Raw genomic sequence first — 27,054 nt, forward strand, 5'->3', positions numbered from 1 at the left:
GCTATATGAAATGATTTGAGGCGTCTTACACAGTGTCCTCTACCTTCCTGATTTTCTCGGATCCCCCCTCCCTTCAAACTGAATCTTAAATTTTCACTCTTTTAGTATATTGTTTTGATCTCTTCTAAAATGGAAATCTCCATGGGTGGTGTATTGCTTTAAGTTTTTGTTAGTCATCTATGCCTTCATATGAGTGAGTTTAAGCTTCTTTGGTTTTGACAGGAAGAGAAGTAGGAGCCATCGGTTGGGTAAAGTGTTAGAGATGAGATAAGTCTGGGGTGATGGGGGAGGGTGCAGAACTTGGAACTGAGGCACAAAGCAAGTTGCCCCTTCACGCTTGGGACCCGAATGAGGACTGCAGCCCCTTCGCTCCTGCCAGAATTTGCTCCCATCCTTTCAGCGAAACAGGGCATCCTGTTTTCCATTTACCTTTCCCTTTTGGCAGGGAAAGATGTGGAGGTCTTTTTACAGCTTTGACTCTTCCTTACCCCTTCTAGATGTAGTTCCATTTCCTTTCCAAGATGAAAGCTTGCCTGTCTCCTCCCAGAATAGTTCCAGGCAGCAGAACACAGTGAATCCTCCCAGATAAAAGACTCTGCTGATAAAATGCCAGATTGTTATCAGAGAAGCAAAGTGAGGGGAGTCCAGCCCGTATCATTAATTACTTGGCTACAGCTTGTTTATATCCCGTTAGTTTGGTGCCTGTTTTTCTTAGACAGCTTCTTGTCTGTGTTCTGAACTGCAGTCTGAAGTTTGTAAAAATTATTTTCTGAAAAGTCTAATGGCAAGAAAGGAATATCAAGGTTTCTATCTTCCATCTGAAAGGAAATGGACAAATGCTGGTTTTGGCAGTTCATTCCTCATCTCAAGCATACAAACCCTAGTGTGGTGAATAAACTTTGGCTTTGAAGACTTAAGCAGGAGGTTACCTGGAAATAGAATGGCATTCATCTCTGCAAAGCCATGAGTGTCAATTTCTGAATGACTGGCTATCCAGATGTGGAGACCATCTGGAATCTAAAATACAACCACTTGCTTCCTGACAACTCCAATGCTTTGTTCGCTGTTGGAAATGCCAGATGATTGGGCTGCATGGGCTGTATGGGATTGCTTAGATGCTGTACAGGGGACTGCTGTTGCATATAAGGAGTTATTCATCCTTGTAACACCTGTGGGGCTGTCAGTACAGAGAACCGTAATGAACAAAGAAATCGAAGAGATTGTTTTACCATCATCATATGGACATATTGGGAAGTTTGGGACTGGAAAATGAGCCCTTTCTATCTCGCAAATGGTTGCCTCTAAACGACTTTAGTCACTCTCCATCCACAGGTGACTCAAAAAGGGAAGGAAGAGTTTCTTGATGGCTGAAATAATAGTGCCTGTTGCTTGAAGGGCTCCATGATTAGAAGTAGTATTAGGTAAGGTAACCTCATTTGTGATATCTGGTAGCCCTGAAGTGGCTGAGCACATGTTTCTGCACCAAATTAGACTTGCATCTGATCTTTTATTGTCCCTGTGCCATTCTGTCACGTCTTTACTAACAAGATTTTTGACCTGTGATTCTTACTGTCAGATAGAACCAGCCCTCTCAGCCTAGCTAGTGATGGGTTTGTTTGTTTGTTTGTTTATTTGAGGACTTGGTTGTTGCATTTTTCTTGCCAAGCCAAGGAACTTTTCAGACCCTGCAAACGTGTTACCTCGTGACACAGCCACAGTTTGAACTTCAGGGAAGAAAAGAGGAAGCGAAGCAAGGCGGGGTGGGAAATAGCCCTGCTTTGAATCCTGAAAGTTTTTCTTGTTAACCCCCAAAGCCCTGAACTCACAGCTGTGACTAAAGACGTCCTTTTCCTCTGTGAGTTAAATGTGTATGTATCTGCATAAGCATGTATCCCTGTCATCATTTGACAGTAGTCTTGAGACAGTCACCATGATTTCAGCAATATCTCTTTTCTCATATTTACGTTAATATTTTCCTTAGAAAAACGCAAGAAAATACAGGAGCTTAGGAAGAAGTTAAGGTGAATTTAAAATACATAAAAGCTCAGTTTGGGTGAAAACCAGTAAAAACAAGCCCTGACCTCCTCATAGGTAAGAAAGATTGTTATTTTTGAAAGATATATTTTTTAGGAAATAAAGACTTCTCCAGAAATTGCATGAGTGGTGAAAGTAGTCTAGTGTGAAAGGCACATCTTAAAAATCTCCACTTTAAAAAATAAGAGTTTGATTTCTTCTAGACTATTGGTTTTGTCAGAATAACCATTTGAAGAATAAAAAGAAATGCTTTGAAGTGTATAGCCGAGTGGAGAACTTTTCTGTACCTTGTATGAACTGGTGATACAGATTATAAATGATAGCAAATTCCACCAGGATCTAAATACTAGCAAATGGAGCCAAAGCCTTAAAAATCTACTGATAAAATCATGAAAATGAACAGAAATGATCCAGATTGTTTAATTTTCTTTTGAAATGTTATATTTATTAAATCTTAGCACCCCAAAGTTAAACAGTATTGAATTTCACACATAGCACTTTATTTTTAGTCTTAGGTTGAAGGTTATGTCCTTGGCATGATTGAAGAATGACTCATACAATTTGCCCTGACTTTTTTTTTTTTTTTTAAAGGGGGGAAATAGGCAAGGAGAGAAGCTGAGAGGTAAGATGATACTAAATTGAGGCTAAATTTATAAATTGATTGAATTCAAAAGGAAATAAAGAATGTCACAATTTTTTTGTATTCACGTATATACCTTCTGCGCAGACTTTCTTAAATGTTACTTCTGCTTAAAATGCAATATAAAATATCTTCTGGCCACTAAAACCTCAGCAGGAATGAGCAGTGACTTTCTTCTAGTAAATGTCACAAACTATGTCCTAGCCAAAACCTTCAGTCACACAAATACATTGGAGGACCTGACCAGGATTCCTTATTGATATGTTCTCCATCTTAAAATATCATCACCATAAGATTAATATATTCAGCCTTGGTCGCAGTCTCGGGAAGGCCTTGAAGGTAATGTGATTCTCTTTATAATTAGTAACGTAATTAAATGCCAAAGGGTCTCAGCCATGTAGTAATGCAGTTTGCTTTTGAACAAAGATAACGCCACCCTGAAATGGTATACCTGTAACACTAGCATATCCTTAATTAGTGGTGGGGTATGTGTGTAATGAGTTTTGTTTCATCTTCAGACTTCGCACAGCAGTCTCCCTTGTGCATTCATTCGGACCCTACTGAATGATGGCGCGCTAATTGGGTTCCTGTGTTTTCAGAATTTGGGAAAATTCAACCTGGAAGGAGTTGAAACTTACCTTTTCACTATGGAGCAAGCAAATTAAAAGGGTGTTCAGGATATTAGGAAGCAGGTTTAATCTACTCAAGAAGAGGTAGGGGGAGGAGAAAATCCTTTTTACCTACATGAGAAATCATACTGCCAAATGCGGATGAGTTTATTGAAGCTGTCCCAACCAATTTGGCCCCACATGGCTGAATGGTTTGAGTTGTCAAGTATACTTAAAAGTAATAAAATTGAATTCCTTTTAATGTGTTTTACTGTTCTTCACTCCTATAGTGGTAAAAATGTCTTAGAGTCGGCAAGGCACCTTGGTTTTTAGAACCAGCACAGACTCTGGAGTCAGACAAACCTTGAATCCTAGCATGTCCACTCGCTCCCTTTGTGAGTTTGGACAAGTCACTTAATCTCTGAATTTGTCTAGAAGAGCATGTGGAAAATTTGGAACATATTTTCTGAAAAAAAAAAATAGTTTTTTAATTTTTAAGTCTTATATGATTAGCTGTTAGGATTTAAATATTTGTTGATTTGATTCTATAAGAGCACAGGAAGAAGTTCATTCTGGATGTAAGAGTTCAAAGGAAATAGCTGAGTTTATTTAATCTGAGGAGGAGAAGACTTGAGGTGTTTTAGAGACGGGGCTGGAGGCTGAGAGAATGTATAATTTAATTTCTCTGATGTATATGAAAAGTTATTCTTTTTTATAAGTAGCTTTATTGAGGTATAAATGACAAAAAATAAACTGCACATGTTTAAAGTATACAATTTGATAAATTTATATACCCATGAAACCATCACCACTGTCTAGATAGTGAACATTAACATCACCCACAAAAGTTTCCTGGAGCTCCTTTGTCATCCGTCCACAATCCCCACCCAGCCTCCACTCCCATCCCATCACGAGTCAACAGCGGCTTTGTCACTATAGATCAGCTTGCGTTTTCTAGAACATTTTATATAAATGGGATCATATAGTATGTACCTTTTTATTTATTTTTTTTTATGGTCTGGCTGCTTTCAGTCATCATAATTATTTTGAGATTTGTCCCTGTTGGTGTGTTTCTCATTCATTTTGTCCTTATTGCCCAATGCTGTTCTATCGTATGGATCTATACTGCAGTTCGTTTATGCATTCACCTGTTGACGGACATAAGGTTGTGTCCAGTTCGGGGCTGTTATAAATAAAGCTGCTAGGAACATTCACGTGAACATTGACGTACAAGTCTTTGTGTGGACATATGCTTCCACTTCTCTGGGGTCAATACCCAGGAGTGGAATGACTGGATTGTGCGGCAGGTATGTGTCTAACTATTTAAGAAACAGCTAAATTATTTTCCAAAGTAGTCCCATCAGTAGTATATGAGAATTCCAGTTCTCCCACATCTTTGGCAACACTTGATATGCTCAGTCATTTTAATTTTAGCCATTCTAGTGACTGTAAAAGGAGCCCTAGTGGCACAATGGTTAAGTGCTCAGCTGCTAACTGAAAAGTTGGTGGTTTGAACCTACCCAGTGGTTCCACAGGAGAAAGACCTGGCAATCTGTAAAATTGGTTCTCGTAAAGATTATAGCCAAGAAAACCCTGTGGGACAGTTCTGCTGTGTCACGTGGGATCTCCATGATTTGAAATCAACTCAGCAGCACCTAACGACAGCAGTGTCTAAACATGTGCAGTGGGGCAACCAAAAAAAAAAAAAAAAAGAAACCAAAGGAGGATGTAAAACTTTCCATGAAGGTATTTGTGATAGTTAAGGTTGTGTGTCTACTTGGGTGGGCCATGATTCTCAGTGGTTTGGCAATTATGATGTAATTTGATAGTTGTGGAATGATGTAATTAGGCAGTTATATATTGATATAATCAACTCTATGATGAGGTCTGCTGTGAACAGCCAGTCAGTTGAAAGGGAGTTCCCTTGGGGGTGTGACCTGCCTCCAGGATATAAATGGATGTTCCAGCCAGGCTTTCGCTTTGGATCCTGCATCCAGCTTGTCATCATCTGACCTCTGGTTCTTGGAACTTGAGGTAGCAGTTTATCTGCTGATCTTGGGATGCGTCAGCTTCCGCAGCCTGTGAACCAGCAGCCTGCCTTCTGACCTGCAGATCTTGGGTTTGTCAGCCGCTGTAGCTACCTGAGTCAGTAGAAGCCTCCAGCCTGACACCTGACCCATGGACGTGGAAGTTGACAGCCTCTATAGCTGTGTAAGCCATTTCCTTGAGATAAATCTCTCCCTTACTCTATATATGTATATAAATACACACACACACACACACACACACATATACACGCCTCACTGGTTTTACTTCTCTAAAGAACTCAGCCTAAGATAAGACTGTATTTAAAAATAGGGCTGGCAGTAGTCTGTTTGGAATGCTGTAGACATTGAAGTATAACTGAACTTACCTAACTGCAGTCTTCATTTGAGAAAAGACATCTCCCCTGGGACAAGTCAGTTGCTAGCACCTCAGCATCCCTTGCTCGTGTGTGCTATACCTGCAGGCCCCAAAAATACAGTTTCTTGGAATTTGTTAGAACTTTCCATATACTTTATTATGGGTTTATTATTATTATTTCCTCCAGATTTTAGCTTGAAGTATTGCTAGGAAATACAAGGAGGGTCATTTAGGGGCATTAATTAGCTTTAGCAAAAGCAAATTGCAGTCTCTGCAAAGTAATCAAATGAAAAGAGGTGCTCAAATTTCTTTCATCCAGTGGTAGCATAAAACGTTATTTTAGCTGATAGTATTCGGAAGATTCAGTTAACCCTCTGTAGAAGCAAAATCATTAACTAGGTTTCAGAAAAGAGGTCCTATGTGATTAAAGGAGTTGGGGTTGTTTTAGCCTGCGGAAGGGAAGACTAAGGGGGTGATTTAATGACAGGATTCCAATATAGTTAATGAAGGGTTTTCCTGTGTGTAGAAAACACTGGCCATTTGTTCTCTAACTCCACTGAGGCTCAAACTAGAGAACACTGGCTCCAACTATAGAAAGAGTAAGAGTAAAACTTTTATTATCAGCATCAGTATTATTCTGAGATTAAACAATGGAATAAGTCAAGAGAGGTCATAAAGATATTCTGAAATAAAATAGATAGCTGTCTGCCTGGAATGTTTAATTGGCCATTGAATTACAGGATTTAGTTATTGACCAGGACCTTAGAGATCACTTACCCTGGTCTCCTTTTACAGATGAGGATGCGAAAGGACGTCATGTAACTGGCCAGTGGCTACGTTGCTGGAGGCGAATACTTTAGATCGAGGATGAGTTTTAAAAGCAGCCTTGCTTAAGAGACACAAAGGGAACCATGTAGAAGTTTCTGCTTCACAGTAGGTTTCGTTTCACCAAAATAGCTACTTAAAGCTGGTGACTATGTATATTATTTTTTCCTAAACTCATGATGATTTTGCCAATGTGCTAACTTGAATGTGTCTCTTCTTGTTATTAAAAACGTTAAAGATTTTTAAACTTGGGCATTTTTGAACTTGTCTTCAGATAAATACTGTATTTTGAATTGATGATTTGACCAGAGGTGGTCCATATTGAAAGAAGACAGTAGGAAACACTGCCATAGTCTTTGGGGGAACCGGTCCCAGTCTGATATGGGGGTCTTCATAAACTGTTAGTTAACAGCTGGCTATGCTACAAAGACTAAATTAGGCGGACTGCTTTTGTGAATTACAATGTCCTGGAGACTAATTTGGAAACCTTGGTGGCATAGTGGTTAAGTGCTACAGCTACTAACCAAAAGGTGGGCAGTTCAGACCTACCAGGCGCTCCTTGGAAACCCTGTGGGGCAGTTCTACTCTGTCCTATAGGATCACTATGAGTCGGAATTGACTCAATGGCAATGGGTTTGTTTGTTTGTTTGTTTGGTTTTTTGGTTTTTGGAGACTAATTTCTCTTCCTTAAAGATGATACATTGTTAAGCTTTAGGTTTTGTTTTGTTAAACACTAGTTAGAGCAGTAGGAAAAATATTTAGGCCACCAGTTCTTTGGGTTTGGGATCTGCAAATATGAGTTCTAACACTTGGAGTTACTGGGATAAATTGCTTATAAAGGACTCCCTATCTGTTACAACAAAAGAAAGAAATTGGCATAAGGCTGCATTACTTGGTTGTGGTTACATTTTATTTGGTAACTCATCATTCTGTACATGTTCCCACTAGGTCGTCTAGAATGAAAACTTCTGTACGTATATAAAATATTATATACCTATTTCACAGGGTTTACGTGAGCACTAAAAATGAGATAAAATATTGGAAAACAACTAGCACTTTGCCTGACACCTAGCAGACACTTGGTAATATTTCTACCAGCTCTTCTTTGCTTCCTTGGCTTTTAGCCTAAGTATTGGAATCTTCCAGAAACGGAACAAATTTTTGTCAAAAGGAAAAGAAATAAAATCATTCACATTAAATTTTTTTTATTTAATGGTTGTTGTTCACCCATATCAGGGGTAGCGTATGATCAAGAACTGATGGTATTGAAGGAGAAGGTCCAAGCTGCACTGAAGGCATTGGCGAAAAACCAACTCTAGGAATTGACAGAATATCAATTGAGATATTTCAGCAAACAGATGCAGGGCTGGAGGTGCTCACTCATCTATGCCAAGAAATTTGGGAGACAGCTACCTGGCTAACCAACTGAAAGAAATCTATATTTGTGCCCATTCCAAGGAAAGGTGATCCAACAGAATGCGGAAATTGTTGAAAAATATCATTAATGTCATACGCAAGTAAAATTTTACTGAAGATAATTAAAAAATGGTTGTGGTAGTTTATCAACAGGGGCCTGCCAGAAATTCAAACTGGATTCAGAAGAGGATGTGGAACAAGAGATATCATTGCTGATGTCAGATGGATCTTGTCTGAAAGCAGAGAATATGCTTACCTATGTTTTATTGATATGTTTGATAACAAATTATGGATAACATTGCAGAGAATGGGAATTCCAGAACACTTAATTGTGATCGTGTGGAACCTGTACCTAGATCAAGAGGGAGTTGTTTGAACAGAACAGGGGCATACTGTGTGGTTTAAAATCAAGGGAAGGTGTGTGTCAGGGTTGTATCCTTTCACCATACTTATTCAGTCTGTGTGCTGAGCAAATAATCCAAGAAACTGGACTATATGAAGAAGGGGCATTAGCCTTGGAGGAGGATGCATTAACAACCTGTGGTATGCAGATGACACAACCTTGCTTGCTGAAAGCAAGCATTTTACTTAAGAAGGTCAAAGACTATAGCCTTCAGTATGGATTACATCTCAGCATAAAACTAGACCAATAAGCAACATTATGATAAATGGAGAAAAGATTGAAGTTGTCAAGGATTTCATTTTCCTTGGATCCACAATCAGTGCCCATGGAAGTAACAGTGAAGAGATCAAGTGGTGTATCACATTGAGTAAATCTGCTGCAAGAGACCTCTTTAAAGTGTCGAAAAGCAAAGATGTCACTTTGAGGACTAAAATGCATCTGACCCAAGCCATGGTATTTTCAGTTGCCTCTTATGCATTTGAAAGCTGTACAATGAATAAGGAAGACTGAGGAAGAACTGTGTGCATTTGAGTTATGGTGTTCGTGAAGAGTATTGACTGTACCATGGACTGCCAGAAGTCAAATCTGTCTTGGAAGAAGTGCAGCCAGAATGCTCCTTAGAAGTGAGGATGGCAAGACTTCATCTCACATACTTTGGACATGTTATCAGGAGGGACCTGGAGAAGGACATCATGCTTGGTGAAGTAGAGGGTCAGCAAAAGAGACGACTCTCAACAAGATGGATTGACACAGTGGCTGCAACAATAGGCTCAAGGAAGACAACTATCATGAGGATGGCACAGGACCAGGCAGTGTTTGTTCTCTTGCACATGGTGTTACTATGAGTTGGAACCAACTCGATGGCACCTGACAACAACAGCGACATTTTTAAGTTGCCATCAGTGTATATAGCACTCCCACTTGACTCACAAGATGCTTAGATTTTACGAGGTTTTAGTATCAGAGATAAATAGTCAACTGAAAAATCAAGTGTTACTGGTCGAAGAAAGATTGACTCAGCACCTATGATGTGTCTAGCCAGTCTTGGGCTACATTATGGGCACTTCGAATGCCCGAATGAGAAGTTTGTATTTGATGTGGCAATGGAGAACTATCAGATTCTGAAACATGTGAAAGCTAAAAGCATAACAAATTTTTAAAAAATGAGAACAAAAACATTCCTTCCGAAAGCCTGCCCCAAAATTTACATTTGAAGGCTGAAAAGCAGAAGAGGATAAATTCTGTCTTAACCTTTGTGTAATTTCTTAAATTGACCACCTGATCCTATGTGAAAAGCCATCCACTGTAAATATTGAACCCCATGTTCTAAAGGCTAATGGGGTGAGTTTCAACTATGTTAAATCACTTTGAGAACTTGCCCTTTGAGCAGTGACCGTCACCACAAGAAGACCTAGCATGTTCAGGACCGATTTCTCCTACCCATCTGCCACGTGGAAGCAATGGAGAAGACATGTTGAGGCCCAGAATTATGTTCAGCCCCTTTAAAGATTCAGTGACAACCTGAATGGGTTCATCTCTTGGTCTTCCATGGAGCAAGAGCAGAAACAATGTGAAGGATTTTGATGTTGAGAGGAGTGTGAAACTCTTCCACTCAGTCTGCAGGAGCAGGAGTGAGCCCAGAGCTCCTGGCCCGCTCACGGCTTATCCCAGCCCCAGAGCCCAGAATGCTTTTCTAGCTGTAGCTTGAGGAGATCAGTAGACCAGTAGGCAGCTTGTTGATACAGGGTCAGAGAGGTAACCTGCACATGGATTGGGAGGGAAGACTATGCCAATATTTAAAACTAAATCCAGTGGTTATTTTCATTATTTTGGAAAATTTTATACTGTTTATGTTTGATATTTATATATTTTTTCCCTGTATACTCCATTTTATTTTGGATAAAGACTGACTTAATGATTCCTGTTTAATCTCTAGGGCTTCTGATGTCTTTATGTTGCTGTAAAGTCTTTTCCATGTTTATCCCACAGTCAGGAAGAATCATTAATAAGGTATACCGTGTTCCAGTGCTCTCGAGAAAACCTTTCCCAGCTCTCTAGAATGTTTGGTTGGAATCTGAAAAATTCAGTTTCAAATAGCATTTGTTGTTACATAGGCAAGAAACGACTAAATGGATGAGGTCATATTTCATAATGAAATATGTTTCAATCAACTCGATGGCAACAGGTTTGGTTTTTTTGTGTTTCAGTATCAGCCAATACCAGTAACCAGGGATTAGCATTCAGAAATCATGCACTTTTTATTTACTTAAGAAACATTCATAGTTCTGAATAAAGAGTATCATTCAAAAAGCTTTTTTAAAGTAAGATACCTTCCCCCCCGCCCCCCACTGGGAAGTTCCCTTGCTTTATTTCCTAACACTAAAAGTTGACGTTGCCTTGCATCTGTGACCCTGTGTCCTTGCCACATTTGTGGCCAGGTGCTGTGCCCAGTTCATGGATGGGCAAGTGCAGGGATGTCAAGGTAATGGAGGCAGATTCCCAGCTCTCAGCAGCTCCATTTTATGCCTCTTTGGGATTAACAGCCTGTGGCTAGTCAGCCTGGGCATCTTAGAGGCAGTTAGAGGTGACCCTGAAGAAGACTGCATCTCCTAAGGCCTCCACTCTGTGGTTGAGCTTGTAGTTACAGACGGCTGTTTTTAGATGTTCTATTGTGGCTTATTGTCCACATTCCTTCATAAAAATATTTTTAAAGGTTTTAATGTGTTGATGAGAGTTGATTTGCAAAGATCAACTACTGCTTTGAGCTGCTGGTTCAATACAGACGTTTAAACTAAAAATTCCGTCTGCAGGTACATATATATATTTTTGTCTGTGGGACCTGGAAATGTACCATTTTTCCTTAGTTACTGTTTACTGCTGTCATTTCCCCTCACTACCCAAACCAAGGATTTAAAAACGTGAAACTTCAAAAGTAATTGAACTCATTACCCTTCCAAGAAATATATTTGAATTTTAAAAATTCATGAGCTGGGCAGAGGGCAAGATTACAGTAAATGCAACTTTTAAGTGCTAGTGGTTTGAGTTGCAGGAAAAGAAGCAAGTAGTTCAGGTGGTGGTAGAGCCTTTGGTGAGTTGAAAATTGATACAGGAAGGGCAGGTAGAGAATCTGGCAACCTCGATGGTCCCTGAGCTCACCTGAGAATGTGGAAAAAGGGCTTCAGGACAGCCACATTTCTAATCAAAACATATTCAATAGTCACAGGACATGCTGAAATGTCTGCTTGTGCAAATTCACTGGGTACGAACTTATTTTTTTTAGTGGTTTTTCTCTTTCTGTGCCCTCATACCTACACCTGTACATGGTTTCCTGAAGGCAAGATTTGAAACTAGGAACCGCACGCAACAGAAAGAAAAAAGAAAGCTTTGGTAAAATAGTACTAGAATTGACTAGAAAATAGAATTGGGCTCTAGACCTGGGAATAAAGGCAGTAGACCACACATAAACAAATCAGTAGGCCCCAAGGAAACTCAGTTCTCCGTCTGTCCTTCCCACCTCCTTTTGGAGGAGGATGAGTAGGCCTTTGTGAACACTTGGAACATGTTTGCTACAGACAAGGCTCTGTGCCCTCAGCAAGTGAGACAGAGAACACTAGAGAACAACAAGGGGTTTATACATGGTGAATAATGCTGTTAAGTTATCAAATTATTTTGCCTACTAGATTCAATAATGTTGTTAGGTGCCATCAAGTTGGTTCCGACTTAGAGCGACCATATGGGACAGAGTATATCCACCCCATAGGGTTTCCAAGGAGCAGCTAGTGGATTCGAACTGCTGACCTTTTGATTAGCAGCCGAGCTCTGAACCCCTGCACCACCAGGGCACCGTAGCTTCCATTGATCGATCACTAACTGTCTGATAAAGTGGTTGCTGTTGAATCATCTCAATCCATGCCTACCCTACGTGTGTCAGAGTAGAACTGTGCTCCACAGGGCGTTCAGTGACTGACTTTTCAGAAGTAGATCAGCAGGCCTTTCTTCTGATGGGCCTCTAGGTTGACTCAAACCTCCGTCCTTTTGGTTAACAAGTTCATTAACCGTACCACTCAGGGACTCCAATGGTCTTTGTGTTGTACATGCATTACCTCCTTTAAGCTTCACGGCAACTTTATGAGATGATTACTCTTCCCCATCGTTTAGAAAATAAAAATTTTGAAGGCTTACTGACTCGTCCAAGGTCACACAGCTAGGAGTTGGCAGGACTTAGATTTAACTTAGGCCCGCTGGATTCTACCACATGTTCTTAACTTTTGTCCTCTGTGCTATATTATAAAAACAAGAAAAATTATAAAGACCTTGTTCCTGCTCTCAAGGTCATTTCCACCTAGCAGGTACGATTTCGATAAAGAGGAGTTCCCCAAGGGTGCAAGGGTGCAGGAACTTCCCAGAGAGAGTAAATTGCAGTGCAGTGGTGCCATGGAACAATAAGGATGGTCATCTAAGGATCAAATAATTGTTGGCTTGATAAGGCATGTACAGAAGGAAGATTTTAAAAAATTGTGAAACCTGAGGCCTCTCAGCCTGCTGCTTTCTCACTCATCCTTCAGAAACCAAACCAAAAAACCAAACCCATTGTGGTCAAGTCGACTCGGACTCATAGTGACCCTATATGACAGAATAGAACTGCCCCATAGGGTTTCCAAGGAGCGCCTGGTAGATTTGAACTGCTGACCTTTTGGTTAGCAGCCAAGCTCTTAATCACTCTGCCACCAGGGTTTCCTCAAAAGGTAGAATTGTTGCTGTCGAGTGATTCTGGCTCATAAGGACCCCATAGGGTTTCCAAGGCTGTAAATCTCTACGGAAGTGACTGCCACATCTTTCTCCCTCAGAGCTGCTGGTGGTTTCGAACCGCCAGCCTCTCAGTTAACAGTTGATTGCTTTAACGAGTGAATCACCAGGGCTCTTTGTATAATGGTGCAGTACATATATAACCCATAATGCATAGATCTTGATAGTCATGATAAATGCCTGTGTTACTGGCTTATGTACTGTACTATACTTTCTATCGTTATTTTAACGTGAACTTCCCTACTTACAAATAAAATTTTACTGTATAACAATGTATGCCTCCACCCTCGTGCAGGTGGTAGCATCCCGTCTCATGTATCACGTGTCTCTTGAGTGTTGTAGTGTTATTTCTCAGTTAAATTATCTTTCGAAAATATTACTGTGAAGTGTTTCATGGCTCCCAAACACAGCAAGAACTATTGCTAGTGATTGCAACAGGAAGGCAAGAACTATTGCTAGTGATTGCAACAGGAAGACGCAAAGGAGAAGTATCAATTTGGAAGCGAAACAAAAGGTTATTAAACAACAGGAAGGTGGAAAATCAGTGAATGCTGTTGCTCGTGATTTAGGCATATTCACACGTGTTCTAAATCACATAATGTCCTATTTCACAGAATGTGTCATGCACGTTAAGTGACACATGACTGTAGTGTTTATAAAAGCATGTAGCCAGTCCTTGCACAAGGGGACATTTAATAAGGCTTAGTTTCCTTCCTTTTTGAGTAGTTGCACCGAGGGCCAGTTTCGATTCACACAGGGAAAGGCACAGGCCTGGGAGAGCACCTCTGGGGCATACCCAGGTCTTCTTTCTGCCTGACCCACTTGGGCAGAGCTGGACATGGTCTCTCCAACCACCCCGCCTCCTTTCTGGGTTTCCCACCTCTGTTCTTCTGCCAACGGCCTGTATTCACTCCTCCTAGCCCTGAGAATCATTGGCTGATTGGCCTACTTTCCCACTAAATAATAGGTTCCTTGTGGCCCGGGCAGTGACTTTTCTCTCTGATGCTCTAGTACCTGACCCATGCATGCTTGTAGTAAGCACTTTGTAGATGTCTCCTGTGCCTGACCTACAGGCATGCCATGTACATGTGAAATCTTTCAGGAGAACTGGAACAGATTCTCGATAAATATAAGAGAGAAACTCCTGGAGTGAAAGGAGGTGGAATGGAGGGGATGATCCCAGCAGAGTGGTCCTCCTCTGCTTAGACTACTGCATTCTAAACTCTCCAGGGCTCCTAAGTGTTAAGTCCAAAGTGTGTATCAGCCTCATTGGAAGGTTCTTTATCTCCTCCTGAAAGTCATTCCAGCTCTCGCTCCCATCTCTGTTTTCTGGGTTACTCCACACCTGTGTCTATCCATGGGTACCACTGACTAGTGCTTATCAGGTTATGTATCTGGCTCCTCCTCTAAGCTCTTGGTTCCCTCTAGGCGGCGTCTTAGCTCTCACTCTCCATGTCTCTAAAGCAGAGCACATACTTGATGGCCACACTGTAAAGTCATCCAGTGTATGCAAGGAACAGCTGGAGATTCTTGACCTCAGGCAGGGAAACTGCTCCAAGGATTTAGACACGTGTCAGGGTATCATGTATGAACCTCCTGAAATGGTAGGGGAAATTGTGTGTATATGTTCATAAATATGTTTCACTTGTGAGACAGTCCTTAGTTTATATTAGATTCTGAAATGTTTGCATGATCCAAAAAAATGTTAGGAAAAGAAAAAGCACCCATTTAGAGGTTTTCCACATACTTGTAAATTAAGGTTTGTGTTTTTGTTAGCTAGGAGGTATTTCTTATGCTTTCTCGATTTCCAGGTGGAAGCTATAGCTTGGGGTAACCAAAGAGCTGGAGCTGGGCGTGGTAGATGGCGGTTCTGGCCTGGGCGCTGCAGCTTATACATCCTGGAGGGTCCACAGAGCTTTTAGGAGCTTCATTCTATTTTTCATCTGTTCCTTTAGCCTTACAGTGCCCTTCCTTTCTTAGAGAAATGTTGCCTAGCAAAGAGATGACCTGTATGCAGGCGTTTTATAAACTGCCAAAGCCTGTATATGCAAGTATCACTGTTACAGACATGTCATTTCTCATGTCACATAGTTCTGAGAACACCGTAGGCAATCGATAACTGTGATTAAAATGAGCTTGGAAATGGCTCATTGGAGCGAGAGAGCTGGAGGTTGAAAGGCACAGGTGTCTGCTGGTCCCTGCAGATTCTGTGAAAAGCTTGGTCTTCAGGCCGAGAGCACAACCAGGGCTGTTGAGGAAACAGTTTTCAAAGAATGTTAGAAGTGGGAGTGACCTTCCAGATCCCAAATTCATTTGCTTTATTTACAAAAGAAATAGAGACTCAGAGGCTGTACCACTTTCTCTCAGAAACACTTGAGACTATTCCTCATCACTTTTAATGGAGTGGAAAATTCTCTTTGCTTTCCTGCCATTGACTTAGCCTATCTTTTTCTAATGAAAACAGTACAGAATTTGTTCCATGATCTTAATACTCTAAAGAGGCCTGTAATTCCTAGAATGTTCTGGTTCTATGCTAGATACAGGCACCAAAAAAAATCCCAAACCCGTTGCCATTGAGTCGATTCCAATTCATAGCAACCTTATAGGTCAGAGTGGATCTGCCCCATGGGGTTTCCAAGAAGCAGCTGGTGGATTCCAACTGCTGACTTTTTGGTCAGCAGTCAAGCTCTTAACCACTGTGCCTCCAGGGCTCCAGATATAGGCACAGTGCAATGTAATAACTTTGTTTTTCCAAAGAGTCTTTCTTCTTGGAGTGCTGTCATAGACATCACCTCAGGGGATTCAGTAGAAGTTATCACCACCAGTTCAGCTGGACCGAGACTTGGAGAGGTTACAGTGACTTGTCCAAGTCGCAAAAGTCAATTGGTGGACAAAGAAGGATAAAAATCTAGGTATTTAATTTGCAGTTCTTCTAGCCACTAGATTCTGTTATGTCCTTGAAGGGAATCTCTGCTTAATCTTGGTTCATTTATTGAGCCAAAGTAGAAGACTCTATCTAGAGGGAAGATGGATTTTAGCTTGAAATATATTTCACTTGGGGCTGAAAAGGCTGTGTGTATCCCCTCACGCCAGCCCACATACTCTTAGAAGAAAGCTAGGTTTTCTTATCAGCCAACCCTTTTCTCCAATAGCTGACAAAACAATAGCCTGGAAATGTCTTTTTTTTTTTTTCTTAATGGTTATATCCTTCCATTTAAACAATTTGTAATGGAAAGGAGTTTGATATTGCATTTAATCATTGCTTTGTAATGAACGTTACTTAATTAAATGTTACTTTAAAAATAAGCTTCTTCTCTTTTTCTGTAATTGCATTACCCTTTCCAGGGAAGGTTTTGTTTCTCTTTTTACCTGGTTGTATATATTTGACCGGGTATCTGAAAGCAGAAGATTCTGGCGCTTCTCCCACTTTCCATTCTTTCTCCTGCCTGGATGCGAGATTCCTTTGGGAAATCATCATTTGTAAAAGGTCAGCAGCAAAAGGAGGGGGATTCTTTAGTGTACAGTTACTGCTAATTAGAAACTAAACATCTGTAACCATGTCAGAGTTATTTGTATTTGAAAAGAAACATTTATATACAAGAGCCCTTTCGGTAACATAAAACACTCCAACACAAAGTGTGTGTGTTGGAGGGGGTTCGGGTGAGGGGGAACAGATTGGGAAGTTTAGGACAAATGACTGCCGAGCTGACGTCATTTGCAAATTAAATCTCACAGCATTTTGAAAGAATTTTCTTTTCTCTGTCAGGCAAAGTTTTCTCATTCCTCTCCCCCTGGAGGCCAAAGCAAACATTTTATTGCATTTTCCAATTACAGATTCAACATTTAATCATTTTAAAGGAAAAATAAGTGTGAGAGAAGATGAATGAGTTGTTAGAAATGTTAGCGTCAATTGGGAAATCTCTGTAACCCCAGCCCTCAGTGTCTTCCCATGGAATGATGCTCAGCTTAGCTCTTTGAGGTCCTGAAGGTAAGCGCTGGCGGACCTACCTTCTTAGGGGAAAAAGCGGCACAGTGTTTGGATTTGCCCTATACTGCTTTCTCCTCTTTCCCTATCTCCTTCTCCTTACCCCCATGATGAAGTTCTGTTTAGGTCATTCCATCTGTACAGAAATTGTTATCTGTATTTTTATTCTTATATTGAGATAACTGTTGGTGATGCCTCCAGGGTGTTAGAAACATTTCAGTCATTGTGCTTTGTCCTTCTACAAGCTAAGCCTACATGGCCACGTGGTCATAACAGTCCAGATCTTACCAGAAATTACCTCATGTCCTAAATACCAAAAGCTGGAACACTGCTGAATTCTGGGAAAAAGCCAAGAAGCCATCTCTTTCCCCTATAGAGTCTGCCATCCTCCGATCTTTCCCATCTTTATCTTATAAGTTGAGTTATTTTTTAAATTGGTTCAAAGATCATACAGTCTTGAGAGTTATAGTCAAGAATTTATGTAAGCTAGAACCTACCATACTGGACTTTCTCCTCAGATAATCGTGTATCTGTGAAGGCTCTCAAGGTCACAGTTGCAACAAAATGGTTATGAACTCCCAGGTTCTGAATGTTTACAAAGTCAGGAGGCCCTCGGACAACCTGCCTTTCCAATGACCTTTGTAGAATCTCAAAATACCACTTGTCCATGATTTTCTTGTATTTAAGAACTGGCTCGTATTCAAGCTCTTTGGGTGTGAGTCAGTGCAGAGTTAAGGATTTGTTGACTCGCTCTTAACAGTAAGTTCAAACCATGTAGTCTTCCATTTGTGGCATTCCCCAGTCTGGCCAGACTCACTTAGCTTCCACTGTTGTTCATGAGCGTCTACGTCATCTACCTATTTCCTCTCAGACATACCCTGAGCATTTCTACTCTTGCTTTATACTGCTGTCCTTGGTTGAAATGGCTCCCTGGTTTCTTTTGGCCTACTTGAATCATGCTTGCTCTTCTGAGTTTTATGCTTTTGAACATCACAACCCACAATCTTACCCTCCTCTGACTTCCTACAGCCATAACGTCAAGATCATTTATCATTTTTTCCTGTAGTCTCTTGTGCCTTTGGTCATCTTTTCAAATGTACCTCTCACCTTGCCAACCAGAGTGTAAGCTCCTCAAAGAAAGCGTTGACTCTTTTATTTCTCATGACACTTACCAGGATGCTTTTGGTCATTATAAGTGCCTGATAAATAGTTGTTTGATTGTTGAGGAGTAAGTAATTTTTGCTACTGTGCATTTATTATTGCCAAAGCCTATCTACATTTATCCCTGTGATAGAATTATAGATGTTAATGGTGTTTATAACAAAAGCCAAGTTACCTGTAGAACTAACAGAAGGACAACAAACATCATTTGGAATAAGGAGCAAAACATCATCAGCATATTCAAAGGCAGAGATACAGAGATGAGTATCGAATGGTCCTGTGTTTTTGTTTCTTCCCAGGTGTGGTGGCTCACCTGTCTACCGATCCCGTGAGATGGCAGCTCGTGCCTTGGTCCCATTTGTTATGATAGACCAAATCCCAGATACCATCCGAACTCTGTTGGCCAGACTCCCTAACTGCACTGACCAGTGTTTCCGGCAAAACCATATCCATGGGACACTTCTCCAGGTAAGTAATGCCACAAAAGGATGAATTTTGGTGTCTCGTCTGCTGTTAGCAGTTGAAGATTTAGCACAGAGACTTTCAGCTTTACCTGTAGAGGTATTTCCTAGGTGTGCTTTCTTCATCACAAACATGAGTACAGTGTCACACTACGATTCTGTCAGATCACCTTTTGCGTTAAATCCTGTGTCGTCCACATCATACTTTCCCTTTTGGACTTACTGACCTCTCTGACCCAGATAAAGTTTTGTCTTTTCTGTCAAGTATGCCTGAAGAACATTCTGGACCACTCCTTGTTCAGGGTGAAGCTGTGAGCATTCCACAGAAGAGAGGTTAACCCAGCCTCTTACACACATCAGGGAGAGTTTGCCCTGCAGCACCAAACCATAGTACATCAGAGGACAGTATCAAACCGTACTCATCTCTTGTCTGCTGAGCTGTAGGACATACTTTTATTTCAAATAAATATGCACATTTATTTATTGTTTTTATTGAACATTTCTTCTAGAAAAGACTGAAGTACAACAAATGAATGAGATGTAGACTTTTTATGGGAACCGCCCTTTTAAACCCTAACTAAACTTGGAGACAGGTGGTACTGGTGAGATCTGTTGTTGATACGGCTGCTGAGGTCACTCACACTGGGGCAGGGCTGAGGGTGGAATTTAATTGTCAGGCCGTGTCCCTGATTTATGAGCAGAGCTGAGAGATGGCCTTGAGTTCCTGGTACATGTTATAAGCCTGAGGCCTGTGCTGCTGACAGGGCAGGCGGTGTGTAAAGGGGATATTGGTACAGGACTCTGCAGTCTGATGGCCTGTGTGTGAATCCCACATCCACCACTCACCACCCGCACATCTGTCTCTTCATTTTTGAAATGAGGATAACAGTAGTGTACTCCTCACGGGATTTTATAAAGAATAAATGAACTGATATGCTTAAAGTGCTTAGAACAGTGCCTGGTACGTAATAAGTGCTGTCTGTCTATCTGTCTTCCTACCTACCTAATACTGTTTTTATTATCATAATTTCAATGAGACTTTAAAGAAAACTAATATCTCTGGTAACTTCCCCCAGGTGAAAATATGATAGATCTATCTTACCTTCTTTCTCTGCCTGATTTATATATTCAGTAAGTATGAATTGAGTGCCTGCTACATATGACTGCATCACAGACAAAGCAGTGGCTAAGTCAGTCCTTGCCTTGACAAAGCCAAAAGACAAATAGGCAAAAACTGCCTAGATAATAGGCAGCCTCAGTGTAGCATACTATACATAGGGGACACACACAGCAGAGCTCCTGAGCTGTCTTGGGGAAGTCAGGGAAAGCTTCCCAAAGAAAAGACATCTAAGCAGAGAGCAGAAGAAGCTAGCCAAGTGAAGGAAGGGCAGGAATCTCCTTTGTAGAGAGAACAACATACAGAAAGGCTCAGAACAACATATGGAAAGGGCAGCCCTTCTGGGAACTGCAAACGTGGGTGGGACTGAATTCTAGGTTGGCGGTTCTCAATCTGCTCTCAGGACATCTTTATACTCTTAAACAGTTATCGAGGGCCCCAAAAAGCTTTTGTGTATGTGGGTTATATCTGTTCATATTTAAGTAGAAATTAAAGCACGGAAAACTTAAGCATAGGTGATATCATCACCTATCATGGAAACCGCCACTGTAAACTCACGAGAGAATGAGAGTGAAAGAGGAAAGTAAGGTCTTAGGATCACTTTGAAAATTGTTTGTTTGTGCAGACTTCCTAAAAGGATTCACGTCCCGCTAAGGGCCCCAGACTGCAGTTTAAGGTCCTCTGGTCTATGTTATACACATCAGGGGTCTTTGCTGGTTTCTTAACTATAAACTCTTTTCTCCTGCTTGAAGTGCTCATCTCTCTTGAGTCCTCACTATATCCCTGTGATGAAGAGAGGGGCAGGGGTTATCTTGGTTTTAAAGGTGGGCCACTGAGGCCCAAAGGTCACCGTTGGCCAAGTCAAATAAATTAGCTCTCTTGATTGTGGCTGTCAGGCTCTGCTACTTCTCTGCAGGAACGGGGTTGGCACAATGAGTAATACAAAACAGGCTTTTCAAAGTGTGAACCACAGATGATGCAGCTGGGTTAGAAGGCAAGCTTGGATTGTCAGGGGCATCAGCCCTCAGATTTCCTTTATTGACGATCAGCTCTGGGCTGGCCTTTGTCGGAGGTGATGTGGTTGGGATTGCTTCTTTGGTTCTTTCTCCAGTTGTATACACAGGCCTCTCAGCCTAGTTTCCCACACACACCACTAGAAGGCTTGGCTTTTGTTTCATCTATCTGCCCAGCAACAAAACATGGTCTTTTGATCTATCTCTGGGGTGCCTTTGATATTCCTAAATTTACTTCTGCTAGATAAAATGTGAGATGGAAAAACACTATGAAAAGGTAAAAATCGTACAACGGGATGGTTGTGGCGGCTCCCCTGGTTCCTAAGTGTTGGTGAAATGAAGGGCTTGTTGAAAAACAAAACAGCGGGGGTGCTGGGTATTGTGTTTGTGTTTGCCAAACAGATTACTGCCTTTATCAAGGTTGGTTTACTCTGGTTGAAAAAAAGGAAGTCAAAGGCATGTGAAAAGCCTTTTTGTCTGCTCATTGGGGTGTCTCCTCTGTATTGTAACGCTTCTGTTTCACCCTGTTGTTCTTTATGGGGAAAGCACAAGGGGTAAGGTAGGGAGGGCTCTTTTTTCTCTCCTTCCCACAGTTTATAGATTCCTCCTTCACATAAAGTTACCTTTGAAATCAGTGAAAGGTCTGCACCTGGAAAAGAGATCTCAGGGATTGAAAGGAATGATAATCTCCCTGGGACCTGGAGAACCAGCTAAATAAATAGAAAACTGTTATTTTTTCTAAAACCAGGAAATCATTTTGTAATCAGAAAACAAAATTCTTCCACAGAACATTTTCTTGAATTATACATTTTGGCTTCTTTGAAAAAAATGTTTACAGAAATATATCAAAGCCCAGAGTATTTCTATACCGTGCCTTGAAAAGAAGAAATGTGCTGATCTCTGAATCTTCTGGGACTATGGAAGAAAGACTCAAATTATAGGACGTGCAAAAAAAAAAAAAAGGAACATGTGGGGTTCATTTCTTAATTATTTTAAAAACCAGAGGTTCATAATTGCAATGTTGAAGTGGATGGAAGTCGCACATATTAGAAAAGGTGAGATTCTGCAGCAGGTTTGTAAGAGCCAGTGGTAAATGACATTAAATCTCAATAAAGGCTAGATAAGAGCCATGGACATTACCTCATCTGAGAACAACACTGGCAGGGATGCCCTGTCTTTTAAGTAGAATTAACCGTCTGTTTTCGTGGCCAAAACTCTCCATGTTGGGGACTTAACATTATTACTAGGTTACTTATCACACCAGGGAAATCATATTGGAGTTAAAAAAAAAAAAGTTCTTGGGTATTGAGGAAGAATTTGGACAACTATCCTGAGGGAAGATTCTGATGCCTGGGTACTTAACTCACATTTGGTGCTTCATGCACTAGTATGAAGTAAAAATTTAAATTTTGAGTTTCTGACTTCCTAAGCTATTTTGGTTATGTTTCTGATAATATAAATATATGAAAGGTGATCCCTGCTTATTCTTTAATTAAACTGTTTTATATAATTAAACTATAATACAGTTGAGGTAATTTAGCTTGTAATGAAGCAGAAAAACTACCTCGCATTTTCATGAGTATTCTAGATGAAAGTTTATTGTTTTTTTATTTAAATAAATCACAGTTCTCCTCATCCCTTTGCAGGTGTAAACATAATCTACGTTTTTCGTCTAATGTTGACGTTAAAATCTGGAGTTTTTGCCAACAGAACCTATTGAATACTTGAATTCTCTCATTCCCCTTTTCTTCCTAACCCACCAATTTGGAGCCTTGGTTTCTGTACTTTGAGAATTCTGAGTCAAAAAGATTGCAGTTTTCTGCTTGTGGCGCCAAGCAGTGGTAGTCCATACTTGGGTTAACATGAAATATTAGCCAGGGATGGACTTCATACGGCCTAGATGAAGAATTGAAGGTATGCGGTAGAGAAGTAAACTGAACATCTGTTGAGCGCTTCCTGTGTTCCCCATGAATTACATGTGCGATTTCATGAACAGTCTCAAATAGCCTCAGCAACCCTGTAAGGTAGGTGTTATTTTCTCCTCCCCCTCAACTTCCTCGTTTTTCTGTTTTTTTAATGAGGAAATTGAGGTAAGCCTGAGAGGGTGACTTGTGTAAAGTCACAGAGTGAGTGAGTGGTGGAGATAAGATAATAACCTCTAAAGTCCGTGCACTTTGTTTAGCCTCAGAACATGCTGCCTCTCTGATACTTGATGTGAATACCAACTTTTATGCCTAAAGAAACCAAGAATCCACCTCAGCTCTGTTTTTTATCCCTTGTCACTCAGTTGGTCTCCTTAAATCTAATTTGATATGGTACCACACCTCTGAACACAACATAAGCTCTTCAGTTTATAGAGAAAGACAGAGGAAGTCAGTGAAATCTAGAGAAGCTACAACTTTAAAAAATACCCTCCCTCCCTCTTCTAGTCTCTCTCTCTCTCATTTCCTTTTAGTCTTCCATTTAACACTCTTAACCTTGAAATCTTATTTTATTAATTATGCAAAGGCACTATTTTATTGACTATGCAAAGGCATTTGCATGGATCATAACAAATTACGGGTAACATTTCCAAGAATGGGAATTCCAGAACACTTAATTGTGCTCATGAGGAACCTATACATGGATCAAGAGGCAGTCGTTCGAACAGAACAAGGGGATACTGTGTGGTTTAAAGTCAGGAAAGGTGTGTGTCAGGGTTCTATCCTTTCACCGTACTTATTCAATCTGTATGCTGAGCAAATAATCCCAGAAACTAGACTATATGAAGAAGAATGGGGCATCAGGATTAGAGGAACACTCATTAACAACCTGCATTATGCAGATGATACAACCTTGCTTGCAGAAAGTGAAGAGGACTTGAAGCACTTACTGATGAAGATCAAAGACCACAGCCTTCAGTATGGATTACAACTCAACATAAAGAAAACAAAAATCCTCACAACTGGATCAATGAGCAACATCATGATAAACAGAGAAAAGATTGAAGTTGTCAAGGATTTCATTTTACTTGGATCTACAATCAATGCCCATGGAAGCAGCAGTCAAGATATCAAATGACGCATTGCAATAGGCAAATCTGCTGCAAAAGACCTTTTTAAAGTTTTCAAAAGAAAAGATGTCACTTTAAGGTGTGCCTCACTCAGGCCATGGTGTTTTCAGTCACCTCATATGCATGTGAAAACTGGGCAATGAATAAGGAAGACCAAAGAAGAATTGACACCTTTGAATTACGGTGTTGGTGAAGAATATCGAGTATACCGTGGACTGCCAAAAGAACGAACAAACCTGTCTTGGAAGAAGTACAGCCAGAATGCTCCTTAGAAGTGAGGATGGCAAGACCTCATCTCATGTACTTTGGACATGTTATCAGGAGGAATCAGTCCCTGGAGAAGTATATCATGCTTGATAAAGTAGAGGGTCAATGAAAAAGAAAAAGACCCTCAAGCAGGTGGATTGACACAGTGGCTACAACAGTGGGCTCTAGCGTAACAACGATTATCAGGATGGCGCAGGACCAGCCATTGTTCTGTTGTACATAAGGTCACTGTGAGTGGAGCTGACTTGATGGCATCTAACAACAACCACCTTGAAATCAGGAGTCCTGGAGGCACAGTACTTAAGCACTTGGCTGCTAACTAAAAGGTCGGTGGTTCGATTGAACCCACCAGCCACACTGCAGGATAAAGACGTGGCGGTCTGCTTCCGTAATGATTACAGCCTTGGAAACCCTGTGGGGCAGTTCTACCCTTTCCTATAGGGTCGCCTGAAGTCGGAATCAATTCAAGGGCACACAAAAACAAAAACCTTAAAATACAGAATCATCCCTTGGGACCTAGGCTATAGCCAAGTCCACAGTTGCCATGCCTTCTGTCATTCTTCAGGGTTTGATAAAACCTCCAAACTTGGGCAACCATGGGAATGGTGAATCATACACGTAGGGCTGATGGGACCAGAAACAAGTGGTGGGGATTGCATTCAATTCATTGAACACTGTGGCATGCTCACCCTGAGCTAGGCCTATTGTAAGTTCTGGTGAAAACAAGGAGTTTGCCCTTAAGGCTCTTATCTTCCTTCCAGTGGGATGGTTGTGCGTTAGAAGCCAAGTGAGCCATCAGGGATCAGGGAGCATACAAGTAACAGAAATGGAGGCAAGGCAAAAGATAAAGCAGCCAGGCAGGGCATCAGGCATAAATCAAGACTCTGAAACTGAGCCCATTTTTGCTTTAGAATATCTGGAAAAGGGCCCCTGATATACTCTGTACTGGGGCTAAAGTCAAGATCTTTATGCAGGTAGGAACAAGGGTACTGGGCTGGCAGGGACAGCATGGAGATACAAATAGAGGCACATCTTGGTATTACCTTTGTGGGAAGGAAAAGCAGAAAACCAGGAAAGAAGAAAAGGTAGGCCAATTTGGCCATTCAGTTTTGTGAAGGAGTAACTGCAAGAAGTGGGGATTGGACCAACCATCGTTCTGCCTCCGTTACAGAGAGGAATAATGGAGGCAAATAGAAAGTCAGCAAGAGAGGCAGCCTTAAGTATAAGCTCTATGGGGGTTTCTTAAATCAGGAAGCAAATGAATGTTTATAGAAAAGATATTATTTTTTTATTATATTTTATTAATGTTGTATCAAAACTTATGGTTAAATACAATTTACAAGAATTATCAATTCTATCTTTAAATAGGTAAGAGCCACGTTAAGACTACACCTTATACTTTAAGAGTTTTATTATCTTACTCATATTTCTTGAAATATGAAGCGTAAAGTAGAGTTCAAGCTGTCCAGAAATGGAACATTTTTTGTTAGATTCTATTTGGTGACCTAAGATGCTGGCCTGTGTCCATTGTTGTTTAGTTTATATAATTCAGAATCAAAAATAAAAGCGTGAAGTTATGCTGATGTTGTGAGTTATAAATGGGCTGCTGGTCAGTGCGCTTTTTCTGGTGTGAGTCATAATTTGAAGGAAAGCTCACTGTTGTCGCTAGTGGTTAGGTTCAGTCTTTCTTCCTGAGGACTTGCATTAGTGGGAAAGGAGGAAAATCCTAGTTGTTCGGAAGCTCCACAGTCCAAGAAGGGCTCAGGAGAGCTTCTCAGTTGGCATGGCTGTAGGTGTGCCAAGACAGGTATTGATTCCTTTAGCTCTCAGAGAGTCTGAGTGGGGCTGGAGACTCCAGGCCATCACCTGCAGCTGGGAGCAGCCCCGTCTGTTTGACCCCACAGTGCCAAAGAAAGATGATTTTCTATGTGTGCCGTGACATGAAAAGGATTGGGGAGCACTGGGCCTTAAGAAAAGAATTAGAGAAAGAAGTGAACCTTGTTAAAGCTTACCTTTTGGCAGGATATTCCTTTCTGGATCTAGGCCCAGGAAAGTCATTTTTAATTAAAATGCTACTTTTGAAGATGAATTAATCCCTTCTTTATAAACATCCAAAAGATTTGGTGTGTGTTACCTGGGGAGCATTGGCTGGGTACAAGAGACAGCTTTTCCCTGCCTGCTTCCACAGCATCAGCTGTAGTGTGGTGTCGTTGGTCACCAGACAGGCCACTGCTGCTTCTGTGTCCTGCTCTGAGCTCATAGTGTCGGCCAGGGCTGTTTGGGCCTGAGAGATTTGTCAGCCGATGTGCCCCGAGGCGTTTGTCACTGATGGGGATTAGAGTAGGGGGAGTAGTTCTCAGTAGTTATTGTCTACAAGGCTCTAGAGGGTGGGTATTATTCCCATTTTACTGATGGCAAAACTGAGGGTTAGAGAAATTAGGGGATTTGTCTAAAGGTATGAAAAGGTAAATGGTAACAAATGGAGCTGGAGTTCAAATCTAGGATCGCCTGCCTTGTAAGCTTGTGTAGTTAACACTTTTATATATGATATAGAATGTACATAATGGATTAATAGAGTAGAATATAATTTAGAAATAACTAAGTATATAAAGAACACAGACTGGAGCCAGATAGTCTCGCCTAGACCCTCGCTCTGTTACTTGGTGGCTGTGTTACTCAGCGTGAGTTCCTTACCTCTGTGCCTCTGCTGCTTCCTCTGTAAAATGGGGTGATATAATCTGCTACCTCACAGAGTTCTCATGAGGATTAAGTGAATTAATACACAGGCAGTGCTTAGCAGGAGCCCGGTGTCGCAGAGGTTAAGAGCTACAGCTGCTAACCAAAAAATGGAATCCACCAGCTG

General features: G+C 41.0%; 1 protein-coding gene and 1 long non-coding RNA gene across 7 annotated transcripts in view; one reads left to right on the forward strand and one right to left on the reverse strand.

The window, feature by feature from the left end:
• Nucleotides 1-27,054, forward strand: part of THADA (THADA armadillo repeat containing) — a 360,989-nt gene that overhangs the window by 166,551 nt on the left and 167,384 nt on the right. For all 6 annotated transcript variants that reach the window (XM_049870444.1, XM_049870443.1, XM_049870447.1 and 3 more), the window contains one exon: nucleotides 18,581-18,749. In XM_049870444.1, the coding sequence (XP_049726401.1) occupies nucleotides 18,581-18,749 (169 nt within the window). The remainder of the gene's footprint in view (nucleotides 1-18,580; nucleotides 18,750-27,054) is intronic.
• LOC126068073 (uncharacterized) lies at nucleotides 528-6,576 on the reverse strand. The gene is made up of 3 exons (XR_007515539.1): nucleotides 6,463-6,576; nucleotides 5,696-5,785; nucleotides 528-598 (listed from the first exon to the last, which is right to left on the reverse strand). It is a non-coding gene; the product is annotated as an uncharacterized LOC126068073 (long non-coding RNA).

The sequence above is a fragment of the Elephas maximus genome, chromosome 26 (assembly GCF_024166365.1).
Source record: "Elephas maximus indicus isolate mEleMax1 chromosome 26, mEleMax1 primary haplotype, whole genome shotgun sequence".
Taxonomy (NCBI): Eukaryota; Metazoa; Chordata; class Mammalia; order Proboscidea; family Elephantidae; genus Elephas; species Elephas maximus.